We start from the raw sequence: 15,957 nt of genomic DNA, 5'->3' as shown, positions 1-15,957 counted from the left end.
GACAGAGAGAGAGAGAGGGAGAGAAAGACAGACAGAGAGAGAGAGAGAATCCCAAGCAGGCTCCACGCTCCGTGTGGAGCCCAAATGCGGTACTCAATCCCAAGGCCATGAGATCACGACATGAACCAAAATCGAGAGTCAGACGCTTAACTCACTGAGCCACCCAGGCGCCCTTACTATACCTCTTTATTTGCAAATCCTAGCCAACCAGAAGGAAACCAAATATGCATAATACTATGCATTATAACAGAAACATTCATCAGATTTCTCTGCTGGCGTGGCAATGTATCTTCAAAGCTTATTTGGTTTCTGTTCTCTACCTCCACAGTTTCTCAAGCACACTTTCAGATTTCGTGGAATGTTAGCTAAAATGCAAAATACATCATCCACAGAGAGATGGTAACGAAGAGTTCTGAAGCTTTCAAGGCTTCCTGTTCACTTTCATAACTGTCACGCAGAAATTCCGTGCCAAGGGAAATACGAGCAAATGGGAGAATTAGCATGATCGTGTATCTTAACTAGTAACACATTTTCCGGCCTGGTATTTGCACACATTTGTGTAAGAAGGCAATGAGACCAGAGGTGAGTGGCCTCAGTATGTGGCACATGAACTCCTCATCTTCAGTAGAGGGTCAACTGGAGTCTTGACCGTCAAGAGCCCTGTGACTAAGAACAGGCCTCCACGTGCCGCTCCGTCCAGAACAGTCCACCGGATCTCTGTGGTCCTAGTCCAGTTGTTAGTGTCCCCTCTTCACTCTTGGCAGTGGCCCAGCTGCAGGGACAGTGTGTGCGTGTATAGTCGCACGTATGTGTGTGTGTGTTTCGCTGTATGTGTGTGTGCACGTATATGCATAACGACAGTCAGCCTACCCAAGCCGGTCCCAGGGCAAACGCACCCGTTCGGGGTGCAGAGATGCAGATTCCCCAGTAACCCAGCCCCGGCTGTGAAATGCACCTGACAGCCCAGCAGTGGTCCCCTAATATTCACTAAGACCAAAAAAAAAAAAAAAAAAAAATAGGAGAGGAAGCAGGGCCCTCTCTGTGTCTCTAAAGGCAGAGTGGGGGATGGAAAACGCAAAATAATAAGCCCCCTTAAAGACTGTGAAAGACACCAAGTGAAGTGCATTCTGTGTTAATAAACATCTTTGGAGACAAGAAAAGGGCAGCCATCCTGTGTGATGGCTGCAGGAGAGAGTGTCTGCGCCCAAGACAATGTGCCTTTTTTGGTCTCATTTAATTTTTTATAAACATTGTCTCTGACAAGGACACTCAAAAATACATCTCCATCATCTTCCTTTCTGGTAATTATCTCCCTAAATCAACACTGGACTGCCAGGATCAAGTAAATATTGCCATAGTAACTAAAAGCATTTTTGGATGCAGGGAAGAATTTAGTCACAACACTAGCCCCTTTAAATAATGCTGATTATAGGGTGCAGCCTTTTGTGGGGATCTATTCAACATAAACTGAAAAATTTAACATTTTACTTCCTAGAAAAGAGGCTGGAAAAACAAGCACATAATATTTGATAGGACGGTCTATTCTCTCCTGAATTCATATCAGAGGAATTCCAAGTTTAAATAATATATTAAACATAGTCTCAAATGCAAATGAAGTTTTTCTCAATGTCACGGTTGGCTATTAGGAGAAAGTGTAAAGGGTTATGATAATTTTAAAGTATTATGAACTACAGAAAACAAATAAAAAGCATTTTCAGTGAATATGCTCAATTCATTGAACTATTCTCTCACTCCACTTAACTACCCACATGTGTACAATAATGATTTATAGACATTATACCTAATTATGCATATTTGGGCTGTGTGAGAGTGCTAACAAAAGCTCTAGAAAGCAACAATTACCTCTGTTGCTTAGCTACATAGTTTAAAATATTCCTATTAAGTGCAGATCACCAGAGAGGCGGGAGCGACAAAAACGCACATGTGCACGACAATGCGTTTCACTGTGCCGCTGCTAACTGCTAGCATTTTGGGTCATTTCCAGTTTACATAATTGTTTGGTTCAACTGTTTGTTACATGCTAAAAGAAAATATTTATTAATTATTCTTCAGAAAGTGAGGAGTCCTGCCGATAGAGGTGCCTACGTGCGTGGCACGCGATGGTTTCCGGGGACGTTCGCAAATCTGCAAACCAACTTTCCACGGACCCACCCCTCTCTGGCTTTCTCTGTCGTTACAAGGGAAAAAACAAAAAGACAAAAACAAAACAAAGTTGAGTCAGCTTTTGAGCCTGATAGATCTGTGATGGGCTGCTCACTTCTCTTAGCTTTGTAATGGGCTGCCTACCTTTTTAGGTTAGTGTGTTTTTATTTTCACCGGGCCACTGGTGATTTATTTTGTGCCTTTGCCATTAAAAACAGCTGACCTGGTTTTGACTGTGGGCTCGCGTGCTCACGTCTGTGCAGACCCCGAAGGCATCCTGCACCTTTCCGAAGCCTGTGTCCTCACGCGCATAGTGAGGCCCACTGCGGAGGTCCCACGGGAGTGCATGCAAAGAGGGTGCCACACAACAGGTGCTCGTAAACGGTGGCTCTCTTCTCCCTTCCCCCAGATAGAACTTCAGAAGACAGTAACGGCAGAGGATACGTGGAACCCTCCACCTAAATGAGGTGGGGCCTGGTTTTTGTTTATTTACTTTTGAAAGGGGGCAGGGGCAGAGAGAGAGGGAGACACAGAATCCGAAGCCCTCTCCAGGCTCTGAGCTGTCAGCACAGAGCCCAACGTGGGGCTCGAACCCACGAACTGCGAGATCACGACCTGAGCTGAAGTCGGCCGCTCAACTGACTGAGCCACCCAGGCGCCCCTGGTTTTTGTTTAGGATAAGTGGTCAATCTGGGCACCTGGGTGGCTCAGTTGGTCAAGTCACCGACTCCGGATTTCAACTTGGGTCATCATGATCTCACAGATCCTAAGTTCGAGTCACACATCGGGCTCTGCACTGCGGAGCCTGCTTGGGATTCTCTCTCTCTCTCTCTCTCTCTCTCTCTCTCTCTCCCTCTCTCTCTGTTCCTCCCCCACATGTGCTCCGTCTCTCTCAAAATAAATAAACTTTAAACAACAATTTAAAAAAGATAATAAGTAGTGAATCCGACGTCTGAGAAAGGGCACATGGTCCAGTGTGAAGGGAACTGAGCCAGTTCCTCACCGACACCACACGTACTACGGAACTTCCCAGCAACTGCCTTCAGAAACTGGATTTCAAGGGGCGCCTGGGTGGCTCAGTCGGTTAAGCGTCCGACTTCGGCCCAGGTCATGATCTCACGGTTTGTGAGTTTGAGCCCCGCATCAGGCTCTGTGCTGACGGCTCAGATCCTGGAGCCTGCTTCGGATTCTGTGTGCCCCTCTCTTTCTGCCCCTCCCCTGCTCATGCCCTGTCTCTCTGTCTCAAAAATAATAAAAATATTTTTAAACAATTAAAAAAAAAAGAAACTGGAGTTTCAATGCACAATGCACAATGCGGATGGAAAACCGCTATAGGTTTGAGGTCCACAGACTGGGGCCAGACTGCTGGCCCGGCAGTGCCTTTCTGCGTTCTGAGTCCTGTTCTTGTAAATGAGGATGATCCAGTGACATCCTAGGACAATAAACGGATGTTCCTGGCATGGTGTTCGGTGCTTTATTGCATTTAATCTTTACAACAAGGACAAGAAAGGTCTATTCCATTTTGCAGAAGGGAAACTATTTCTCAGGAGCTACGGACTTGCTCAAGATTACACAGCTAACCAGTGGCGGCAGGGGTGTGGTTTGGGGGCTTCCAGATCCAGACCCAGAGCCACGTGCTTCCCAACTCCATGCCCATCCCTCTGCAACACATCCCACAGCCCAGGAAGGGCATACGCCACGGGTGATGCTTGCAAAACACAGCGACCCTTAGGAGAAACTGTTCAGCATACTAATAGCCTATTATTTTCCCAAGTTTGGATGCTTCCACGAGTGAATTTATAGGAAGATACTAAAACACGATTGTCAGCTGACTTGCAGTAAGGAAGAATGGCTCCTGAATTATAAAATTATAAATAAAATATGTAAAGATGAATCAACAACAACCACTCGACAAAAATTAACAAGCAACCACACCTCGGCTTTCTCAGCACCACAGCAGCATAGGTCAGAAAATTCCTAGGGTACATTCCTGGGGGCGGCCAGAGCCTTGGGTGATTACCTAGGACACCCCTCCCTCCCCCTGAGAGCATTTCAAAGTGTGGAGTAGGGAGGAGGGGACGGAGCTTGGAGGACACCTTCTGCAACTTGGGGTAAAAAAAAAAAATAAACGTTTTTGCCCAGTATGTAAAAGTTCACATTTGTTTATTTGCTTTAAATCAAAGTCTCTACTCTGAGATGTCTGGTCATCCTAGAAAGTCTATGTTAATAGATTCTCACATTACGTGTCCGCTGTTCTACATCAAAACAATTTTAAAAAGTCATCTGAAAATCACAAGTTTGGAGTTTGACTCCTTTAATATAAGTGGATTTCATTATAATTGGATTTTAGTTCTGTTTCTGGAACTATCAACGTTGCTTCTATAGACAAATTAGTTTTCCAGGTCTCTTGCATATGTAAATTCTGCTGGGAACAAAAGCCCTAGAAAAATGAATTTATCCTTCAAAGTTCTAAAATCGGGGTGGTTTATTCATTATTTGCAATTTTTTGAGAGGTAAGATGTGTTAAAACGATCATCCCAGCCCCTAGAGCTCTTACAGTTGTGACAGATTTCCCTGAGTCACCAGTGCGTGCTTAGAAACTGAGGAGAGGGGGGCGCCTGGGTGGCTCAGTCGGTTACGCGTCAGACTTCAGCTCAGGTTATGATCTCGCAATCCGGGGGTTCGAGCCCCGCGTCGGGCTCTGTGCTGACAGCTCAGAGCCTGGAGCCTGCTTCCCATTCTGTGTCTCCCTTTCTCTCTGCCTCTCCCCTGCTTGTGCTCTGTCTCTATCTCTCAAGAATAAATAAACATTAAAAAATTAAATAAAAAAAAAAAACTGAGGAGGGACTCCACACATTTGGCTAATGTCACTTCCAGGTGACCTTCCTTTCCTCGTCTGCCCTGGGGAAGTACGCGCTTGCCCTACCTACCTCCTGGTGGTACTTTGCAAACTTGTCTTCCCTTTGCCCCAGTGAAGAAGCTGCATCTGTGTGGGTTTTCCACAATCTCTTCTTATCACCACTAATGTCCACCTGCAGCTCTTTGAGAGCTAGCCAGTTGAGGGTAGGAGACGCAGTTGTGCCATTAAATGAATTCAAGCTTAGGACCTTAGCCTTCCTGAGCCCTGCTCCCTCTCTTTGTCGTCTGAACTGCCTGCTGAAGACACAATTGGGCACACCCCTGGGCAGGTAAAGACCTTAGGGTACCCGGAGTAAAGGAGAGGACAGGTGGAAAGCCCCGATGTTGACTTGCGTCCTAACTCAGCTCTCTTTCCTTCTGGCGAGAGGGGGTGATGGGCTCATAGACTGAAGCCAACGGAGAGTTTTGCTCTTTCAGCCAGGATAGGAGCATCTGTGACCTGTCATTTCTGGAAATGTGACTTTGTGATTTGATGTTGTAAAATGCTGCCCTGTCTACTTTCTGGAGGTAGTCAGAGCATGGGAGAATTGGGTTATGGAGCACGGTTAGCTGGGAAATAATTATTTTGCTTATCCTTCAGTTGTGTCCTAATTATCTTCTTTTCAACACCTATGAGCTGCATTACCTTAAGCATTAAATCTCTTTGGTCTTCAGTGATCTCATCTGTAAAATCATGACCATAATCATGCGTACCTCATGTCACTGTTGGGTAGATTAAGTGATGTAATTTATGTGCCTGGAATATATTAAGAATGCAAAAATAATGGCTACCACCACTATAATTTCAGCATATTCATTACTAGTAATGCTTCGAGTGCTAAATCTAAAAATAGATAACATTTGGGAACCTGCAAATAGATGTCCATCAATGCTTGTAACTGAATGTTTCACTGAGAACATTCTGACAGTACATCTTCTTGGTTGGGATTACGCATCTATGATGATCACGTGACTAACGTGAAAGGCAGGAAGTCAGTGGGCAGAACAGTCCTGTCCTCATGGTACTTACAAGAATGGGTTGGTGCAAAAGATGCCCATTTAAAAAAATACTCGGTGAATTAATGTCAACTAGATGAATTATGCCTCAAGTCTAACCACATCGATTCAAGGACCTTCCCTAATACCGGATTCACCCCGCAATTTTCATAAATCAACGAAAAACTGACCAGCTCAAGGAAACAAAGAGTCAAGGATGATTGTAATTTACAGATGACCGATGAGGCTGTAAGCCATATGCTAACTACAGAAAAGCCAGGACATTTACTTAAACACTGTCAAATCAGAATACAACTTTGTTTTAACTGCAAAATCTCAAACTACTCACAAGCCCAAATTACCGAAGATCTGACGGTTGTGACCTGACATCTGTGTTCATTCAGTCAGTACGCTTTTACATCTTTTCTAGTAATACCTATCGCTATTACTATGATTCTTTCAATAACAGATATTTATGATCTAAGAACTCACTGCCTTTGGCTTGTATAATACATACTTCTTTTCAAATAACATCTTATTGAGTGCATTTTGATTCCTTAAAAAGTCACACTCGGAAAAGACGTATTTCGTAGAATAGATGTACACCTCATTTCATTTTCTAACCAGTCAAGCTTTAGATTTCCATTTTTTTTTTCATAGATTTTTGAGATATGTTGTGTGTCATTCGATTTCAGCCTCATGCATAAAGTGGTTGGTGGTGGTCCAACTCCTGGAGGTGCTGTGAGTGCCGTGGGCCGAATAGAAGCAACTGTGAACTGGGGAGAAACACATCCCAAAATTTCAAAATAGTAACTACATATCACTTAGCATGCAAACAGCATGTCATGAGTGAGTGAAGAGTCAAATTCACGAAATATAATGCATGCCTAAAGATAAATGAAAATTATTTATTTCTGAACTAATGGGCACAGTGATACATTTTCTATAATGTATCATTTTCCCACTGAAGGAGACCCTGGACGGCCAACTTTAGGTCCCTTCTGCTAAGTCCATTGCTGTAAGTACTTATTTTTAGAATGGTAAAAATATTAAGGTCACAGGCCACCGGAATTAGTCTGTGTTATTACCAAATATATTTGGGGGGGGGGTAGTGGCTAAATAATACTCTGCATGTTTATAAAACAAAAGAAGTAAATGCTTTATTTCTATATGTCCTATCTTAGATACCTTAAGCTTAAATACGTCTGCCCTTTTATTTTTAAGGGTTCTTTCAGGGATAGACATCCATCCTATTAGGGAGTCGAGGTTCTCTTTAAGGCTTAGTATCTTTCATTTTCTTCAAAAAGAGGCACAATCCAATTCTATACTTTTGAAAATGGACTCGGGGCAAGGACTCTGCGCGGCTCGTATTTAGACTCTCCACAGTTACTGACTGAAAAACATCGGCTCTCAGTAAACGCATGCTGAGTGAAAGCAAGGTTTGCTTTTGCTTCCAAACGGGAATCTGCCTTTACAGCCACACAGACTATGTTCTACATGAGTGAAGACTGGGTCTTTGGTGCCAGGGAGTAGACGAAGTTTGGGCCACTCCTGCTCGCTACCTGAGGTGGTGTGGTCGCTGGCTTCCGGGAGGCCATCTTCCTCCTCCGCCTCGGTCCTGTCGTCACATTCTTCTCTGCAGTCCACGTGCGGGCTGTAGTGTCGGGGCTTCATTAGCAGGGATTTTCTCTTGTTGACTGGCACGCCCAAAGCCTGCTCTGCAGCTCTCCTCTTCTTCGCCATGGAACAATCGTGCGCAGCACTGTAGTGATCGAGGCAAATTAAGAACATGGAGAAAAGACTTTACTGCTACTTGCCATCTGACTTCCATGAAGTGCAACCCAAAGCCTGTGGACACCTGGGACCAAAGGTTTCGGGTTAGTTGTTGGCACTAATGAAAACAGCCCATCCATTGACTCTACTGAACTGTCCTATCCGAAGAGTTTTTTTTTTTTTTTTTTTAAATCATCCTTAATCCTGAGTAAGCATATGTTAATCTGTGCTTTGCTTGGCACTACATTAAATACCCAGGGAGGGATGAAACAAGATTTGTACTGGTTTGCTAATCCTCAGAAACAGCTAATGTGAAAAATATACCACCAGACACACACACACACAAAACGTGTCCAGTATGGATAAACCACAAGGTTTTTCGAATAGTTGTTTGCTACCCAAACTGCTTATCTCTCCCACAGTTGTGCACCAAACTTGAGATGCCACATCCTGAGCTTTGACCTGAAAGGAGAAAGCATAAAGGGAGGGGTAAGCTAGGAACGCTCTGTCAGCCCATCTCCAGTCACAAATAAAAAAATAAAAAAATAAAAAAAAGTGGAAAGATGCTACGTGGCATTCTGCCTTTTGATTCTCACCCATTTGGCACACAGAACAAACAAATAAGAGGAGGAGACATAAGATTGGATTTCACAAAAATGGACAACAGTTTATCCCTATTCTTGTCCCCGTATGATTTTATTTGGAAATGCTCCTGAGGGCGGCCCTTTCAAAACAGATTTCCTACCTATAGCTCACTCAGAATTAATGCAGATCACTCTATGTGCTGAAGTTAAGACGAACATTCCTTGGCAAGATCCAGGAAGACCAGAGGGTTTAGCCCACAGTGAGTCTGTGAGAGATATTTATTAAATGCTCTTTGAAGAAAAGCACAAAGCTTTGGAAGCAAAGATCCAGAACAGAGAATCTTAGAGCAATAAGATATTACTTACTCCATCACAAAAAAATGACTGAATACTCAGTAATATTATCAAGTAGATAAAGGACTTAAATTGTTCTCTTAGGAACATCAATGCAAAGACAGTGGCCCCGTTCACAAAAATTATGTGATTACAGCTGTATGTGAAGTCTTGAACTTAGAACGGCAGATTTAAAAAACTTCAGAGGGAGAAAAAAAAAAAAAAGGCTATTCCTTCCAGGAAAAAAGGAATATAGAAAGAGAGATAATCCGAGAGGGTTAGAAATCTTTCAAAAAAAAAAAAAAAGATTAAAAAGTGGATAATTGAAGGGGCGCCTGGGTGGCGCAGTCGGTTGGGCGTCCGACTTCAGCCAGGTCACGATCTCGCGGTCCATGAGTTCGAGCCCCGCGTCGGGCTCTGGGCTGATGGCTCAGAGCCTGGAGCCTGTTTCCGATTCTGTGTCTCCCTCTCTCTCTGCCCCTCCCCCGTTCATGCTCTGTCTCTCTCTGTCCCAAAAATAAATAAAAAAACGTTGAAAAAAAAATAAAAAAAAAAAAGTGGATAATTGAAAATTATCCTCCAGAAGAGAACAGTGACCTTCCCAAATAAACTAATTTCCCTTTGCAAAATCTTTCTGATGAGCCCAAATTTAAAGCGACCCTGAACAGATGATGGAACAAGAGAGAATATAATCAGATGACCATGGCAGCAAAAACCTGCCTTTATATGGTGGTGGATATATAGCATTCATATGGAGACTGCAGGAAGTGGAAACCTACACGGCCTAAATCTGCTGGTTTCTCAAGGAAAAGTCTACAACGTGGGGAGGTAGTGGGAATGTGCAAAAAGAAGCAGAACTACCCTTACACGAGTTTTCTTCGTCAAGGAGACTGACCTGGGGAGGAAGGGGGACAGAGAAACTTATCAAAATGGGTACATTTCCTAGGTATGTGAGGAGAGTTCAAGAACTTCCCCAAATGAGTTAAAGTGTCCTGAGTCGAGTGAACTTCCATTAAAGATGCTCAGAAAATATACCAGACCACTAAACTATTATCTCAAACCAAGAAGATGCATAGAAAATGAGAGAGGCTCCTGGCAAATGTCATTCAGGTATTAAAGCAGGGAAAGAAAGCGGATTCTAAAAACCACTTTAAGCATACCATCTGTGCCAGGGAAAAGGCCAAGAAAGTTTATCAAAACAAAGATTTGTCAGTGGCAGGAAACACTGATCAGTAAGACCTGGGTGGCAGGGCTGGTTTACTAACTGGTTGATGAGGAAACTGTCATTTCTTGCGTTGATGGCTGATGAATGAGGCTGACCATCTATTACTTGGACAATCCTTACAAACTTTGTGTCATTAACACTGTTATCCAAATTGACTTACAAAGACAAGTATCGTTCTCAAAATCACATATCTGGTCAATGGTGTGGCTGATATTTGAATCCCAGGCTGCTGGACCCCAAAGCTCATGTTTTCTCCTATGTGTTGCCAGATTAAAACAATGAAGTTGCTAATTTCCATATGCATTTGGCAACTGGGTGAAGTTATACCTGAGTCAACCAGCCACGTCTCTAACTGGAAGGAAGCTATCACAGGGCTTTGCCCAATGATTTAGGTGCAGGTATGTAGGACGCTCGTCAGATCTGGAGATAGTACTGAGTTGCAGCAATGAAAATCATGTTGCAAAATGTAATTAAGATCCCCAAAGTGTCCATAGTCTGGAGTTGTAGGGTGAACCTAATGAGATGATATTTAATGGTAATAAAACTCAAGTTCACTGTTTAGGTCCAAATACTAACTGTGCAAGGATGAAGGGGCTATGTAAGGTTTTACTGAAAGTACAAATTTAGCTTAAAAAAAATGATGGTGTTTGATAGTGTGTAGGAAGTTCCTTAAAGAATATTATCTGTGTAACCTAGAAAAAATAATTGTATTTTTTGGAACATCAAATTCCTTATCCCTCGAATAGGGATAATAATTTCTATATCATATGTGGTGGATAGAGAAGATAACATCTGTGCTGTTACTGACTAAAATAGGTTAAGATAGAACTGTTCTGACTCCCTGCTCAGTGCTCCTTGGACTCCATCAACATGAGACTGATGCTGTCACAATGCGACATCACAAACTCTCTCCCTAGCATACTGCATAGATTTATGCATGCTGGTATGTCTGTAAATGCATTCTAATTTTTTACATATTATTTATATTTACATAAATTACACGAGATTTATACATAACATTTGCTTTAAATCTCACATTCTGTGCATTTCTCCATTGCAAAGTAGCCATGGCCCAGGCAGCATTTGGAGCTAAAATGAAAGGCTTTATAACAAATATTACCCTTTGTGTGTGCATGGAAAATGGTCCCTTTCCCTAGTTTTCCCTGAGGGCACACTATTTTGGCTTTATTGTGACACTTCACTGTGACACTGCAATGAGGAAAAGCCATGCTTTACATGTCACTGAAAGAAATGCCACAAAATGCTAACATATCTTCTCAAGGTTGCCAGAAATAATTTCCACTGGGTTGTGTTTTCCCATCTGCGGAGCTCTGAAATGTTAAGGAAATAAATGAGCTCTATTATCTATATTTTTCTAGTAGATGAGAAAGAAAGAGAAAAAATACACTCAGCCCTGCATTTATTGTTCTATTCAATCAAACTGTTGCTTTAAACATCCACAGTCCTCGAGGGAACTTCATCAATGCACCAAATACTTTTCAACACCACATTTTCATACCTGTGGTTTTGACTTTATTAAAATATCTTTTAAAGATCTGTATGTTTACTTGGGAGAAATTTTTGGTTACATATTTGAGAAATGCTTCCATTTAGAAACTCAGAGTCTAGTTTGAAATGGCATTCCCTTTGATGACAACATATGGCTGAAATTTCATTCAAAACAATGATTGAGAAAAACAACAATTAGATAACTTTAATGATAGACTCAGGGCTGGAAGTATGTTTAGAAGTCACATCCATTGATCTTTCAGATTTCAAAGAAGAGTACAACAAATTAGAAAACTGTGAATTCCTAAAATCTGTCCAATAAACAGTGGGTTCTACAGTCTTCCAGCTTATTTTCCAGTCATAAATTCTCAATGCAAGTTACAAGAAGACATGTAACAAATTAAAAAATGCAGGTTCAGCACTAGATCTATTCTGAGTGCACTCCCCTCAAAAAATAAAATACAAAAAATCAGTGAAAGTTATGAATCCCTGAGCCTATGGAAATTATTTATAGGTTCCATTTCTATGGAATATTCATAATAGGTATTCCTGTGGATTTCTTTTAACTAGGAAGAACACCAGAGACTTGTGGAAAGGAACCAAGGAGTATAAATTTGAATTAAGGATGATTCAGAAAAAAAACAACAGTATGATGATTGAAAAAGAAAAAAAATTAAATTATTATTTTCAGAGACATCCTTTTATTTAAGGAAAATCCAAATGAATCTACAGATAAAATATCAAAGTAAGAAAGCAAATTTAATGAAGTCATTACAAATTATTTGAGCTTCTATAAACCATCAATACAAAATTAGAGGGGGGGTCTGGGGGCTCAGTTGGTTGAGTGTCTCAGCTCAGGTCATGATCCAGGGTCGTGGGATCAAGTCCCACATCAGGCTCTGTGCTGAGCGTGTAGCCTGCTTAAGATTCTTTCTCCCTCTTCCCTTCTCCCCCACTCTCTACCTCTCCCTCAAAAAAAAAAAAAATTAATTAGAAAAAAAGTTAAAAAATAAAACCATTTATAATGCATAGAAATATAAAATACTTAGGGATAAATCTAAAAAAAGATGCATAAAACTTACACAAAACAACATTTAAAGAAAACTAAAGAACTAAACAGAGAAATATAAGATGTGCATGGAATTAAAAACTCAGTGTTGGAACATTTCAATTCTCCCCCAAATTATCTATTAGATTCAATGAAATCTCAACGTCCCAAGAGTAATTTTTTTTTTTTTAGAAAGTAACAAGTTAAGGGGCACCTGAGTGGCCCAGTGGGTTAAACATCCAACTCTTGGTCACGGCTCAGGTCATGATGTCATGGTTTGTGAGATCGAGCCCCGCATGGAGCTCTGCGTTCACAGTACGGAGCCTGCTTAGAATTCTCTCTCCCTCTCTCTCTGCCCCTCCCCTGCTCACAATTGTTATCTCTCTAAATAAATAAATAAACTTAAAAAATAGAAATTAACAAGTTAATTGTAAAATTTCTATGAAAATGAAAAGAACTAAGAACAACATACACCATCTTGAAGAAAGCAACAAAGTTGAAAGACTTACAGTTTTAAATGTCAAAATTTATCATAAATCTCTAGTACTTGACATAGGGTGTTGTGGTGCAAGCATAAACAAATAGACCAATGTAGCACAACAGGTATTCTATCCACTGGGTTCAGAAATAGGTTCACACATATGTGGTCAATTTTTGACAAAGGTATTGTTGAGAAAAGGGTTGTTTCCTCAGTGAATGGCACTGAGTCAATTCGCTATCTATCTGAAAAAAAATGTCTTGACTTCTACGTTATATCATATACAACAAATAATCCCAGAAGAATTATGGATTTAAAAGACTAAGAAGAGGGTAGAAAAAGCAATCCATTGAATGGGAGAAGGTATTTGCAATTCATCTTTACTTAAAAAAAAAAAAAAAAAAACTTTACATACAGAATATATAAAGATTTCTTGCAAATAAATAAGAAAATCACAACCTAATGGAAGAATCACAAGATAGATCCACAGGTCTCTGGAGGAGGGCCACAACATTGCAGCAAAGAACTAGAAATTCTCAAAAAACAGCACTGGCAGAGATAGAATCCCTGAACTTGAAGCCACAGATGGCCATCGTCAACTAGTTTCTGTTAGATCTACCAAGTCATGATGTCAAGCAGGCATAGAAGTCATGGAAGGCCCACCATTAGGCTGAGGCAAGTCTAGAGGAAACAAGCAAGATCAGCGATCAGATTCCATAACATCCACCACTATGGTGGCCGTACCTCACCCTCAGCAGCCACAGATGAGCCACACATAGGGGTCTTGAATATCAGGCACACAGGGAGAAAAAGGATGAACTTGATTTATAAATGAGTTGGCTCAGCATCTGAGGGCAACTGGAAAACAGGCTGCAGGTCACCATGTAAGGGTGGCTCTGAAAGGACAGAGAGAAGAAACTTCCCAGTGGGCAGAGCTACAGGACAGGGCAGGGATGCAGCTGGCCCTCCACTTTGCATGAAGAGAAAAGTTGCCAAGGAAAGGAAAGATAGGTGCCCATAGGCAAAGCGAATAGTTTAGTTAGTCAGGCAGGGACAGAGATGAATGGTTTAGCTGGAAAATCAGGGACAAGAAGGTCTGAGGAAAAGGCATGTGAATGCAGTTATGAAAGTTAGGATGAAATTTGAAGGCCTTTGCCTGGTGCAATGACACCCACCATATAGCACATACCAGGAAATGAGCATTAAACCACCTTCCAGACACAATGGCCTTGTCAGACATCAGCCAGGCTCTTTCTTTAGCTTTCAGATGCTGTTGCAATGGAGTCATTAATGGAGTAGACTCAGGGGCAGGGGAGGAGGCATTGAATATACCGAAAACATGGATTCCCACCAAGACTGAATTAGCTACTCTCACAGCCCAATGTCCTGTGTGTCAGCAAAAGAAATAAATGGCACGTGCCCAGTATGACACCATCCTTTGAGAAGACCAACCAGCCAGTGGGCCCTTTTCATTCTGGAAGGGGCAGCAATTTAACTTGACTGGAATTGACACATATTTTGGATATGGACTTGTTTTTCTCGCCTTCAGAGCCTCATAGCACCACTCTCTGAGGGCTTACGGAATGTTTGTTCCACACAAGAAATTCTCATACATCTCATTGGACCACAGGATCCTGTTAGGAAGATGACTATGGGAACAAAACAATTGGATACATGTTATTATCACTTACCACACATCGCAGAAATTGCTGGCCTGATGGAGTGATACAATGGCTTCTTGAAGGCATAGCTGAGATGCTACCTTTGGAGGTGATACCCTGCCAAGATGAAATCATATGGCATTTGTTTTTCTTCATGGCTTATTTCACTTAAGCATAATACCCTCAAAGTCCATCCATGTTGTTACAAATATAAGATTTTATTCTTTTTTATGGCGGAGTATTCCAGTGTGTGTGTGTGAGTGTGTGTGTGTGTGTGTGTGTGTGTGTGACATCTTTATCCATTCATTCACTGACAGACACTTTGTTTCCATATCTGAGCTAGTGTGAATAATGTTGCAATGAATATAGAGGTGCATATATCTTTTCAAATAATTTTTTTTGTTTTCTTCAAATAAGTACCCAGAAGTGTAATTGTTGGAATATACGACAGGTTTTTTTTTTTTTTAAGTTATTCTTTTTTGAGAAATCTCCTTTCTGTTTTCCATAGGGGCTCCACGAATTTATATTCCCAACAACAGTACACAAACATTCACTTTTCTCCACATCCTCACCAGCCTTGTTATTTTGTGTCTTTTTGATAATAGCCATCCTGGTGGGTATAAGATGATATCTCAATGTGATTCTGATTTTATTTTAATGATGAAGAGTGATGTTGAACATATTTTCATATGTCTGTTGGCAAACTACATATCTTTGGAAAAATGTCTATTCAGATCTCTGCCCATTTTTAATCAGATGGTTTGTGTTTTGTTGTTGTTATTGAGTTGTAGATCTTGATATATCTTGGATATTAATCCCTAAGCAGATATATGATTTGCAAATATCTTCTTCCATTGAAGATGTTGCCTTTATGTTTTCCTAAGGATTTCCTCCACTGTACAGAAGCTTTTTAGTTTGATGTAGTGCTATTTGTTTATTTTGCTCTAGTTGCCATTGGCTTTGGAGTCAGATCCAAAAAATGTCACCAAGAGAAATGCCAAGGATCTTACTGCCTATGTTTTCTTCTAGGAGTTTTGTGGGTACTGGTCATATATCCAAATCTTTAATCCATTTTAAATTAGTGTGTATGGTATTAGATAGTGGTCCACTTTCATTCTTTTGCATGTGGCTGTCCAGTTTGCCCAACACTATGTGTTGAAGAGACTGATCTGTCTCCATGGCATATTATTGCCTCCTCTGTCATAAATTAACTCACCATATATATATATATATATATATGTATATATATATATACATATATATATGTATATATATGTGTGTGTGTGTGT

At 41.2% G+C, this 15,957-nt stretch overlaps 1 protein-coding gene across 7 annotated transcripts in view; it reads right to left on the bottom strand.

Annotated features, from left to right (window-relative positions):
• ST18 (ST18 C2H2C-type zinc finger transcription factor) overlaps window positions 1-15,957 on the bottom strand; it is a 133,044-nt gene that overhangs the window by 59,176 nt on the left and 57,911 nt on the right. For 4 of the 7 annotated variants that reach the window (XM_040487808.1, XM_040487809.1, XM_040487807.1 and 1 more), the window contains 2 exons: window positions 14,699-14,785; window positions 7,620-7,819 (listed from right to left, as the gene is read on the bottom strand). The exons of 1 other annotated variant lie outside the window; for it this stretch is intronic. In XM_040487808.1, coding sequence (XP_040343742.1) covers window positions 7,620-7,819; window positions 14,699-14,785 — 287 coding nt within the window. The remainder of the gene's footprint in view (window positions 1-7,619; window positions 7,820-14,698; window positions 14,786-15,957) is intronic. 2 more of the 7 variants (XM_040487811.1, XM_040487810.1) reach the window with 1 other exon arrangement.

Source organism: Herpailurus yagouaroundi, unplaced genomic scaffold, assembly GCF_014898765.1.
Source record: "Herpailurus yagouaroundi ecotype Mexico unplaced genomic scaffold, PumYag 165, whole genome shotgun sequence".
Taxonomy (NCBI): domain Eukaryota; kingdom Metazoa; phylum Chordata; class Mammalia; order Carnivora; family Felidae; genus Herpailurus; species Herpailurus yagouaroundi.
This window is presented reverse-complemented; position numbering and strand designations above follow the sequence as displayed.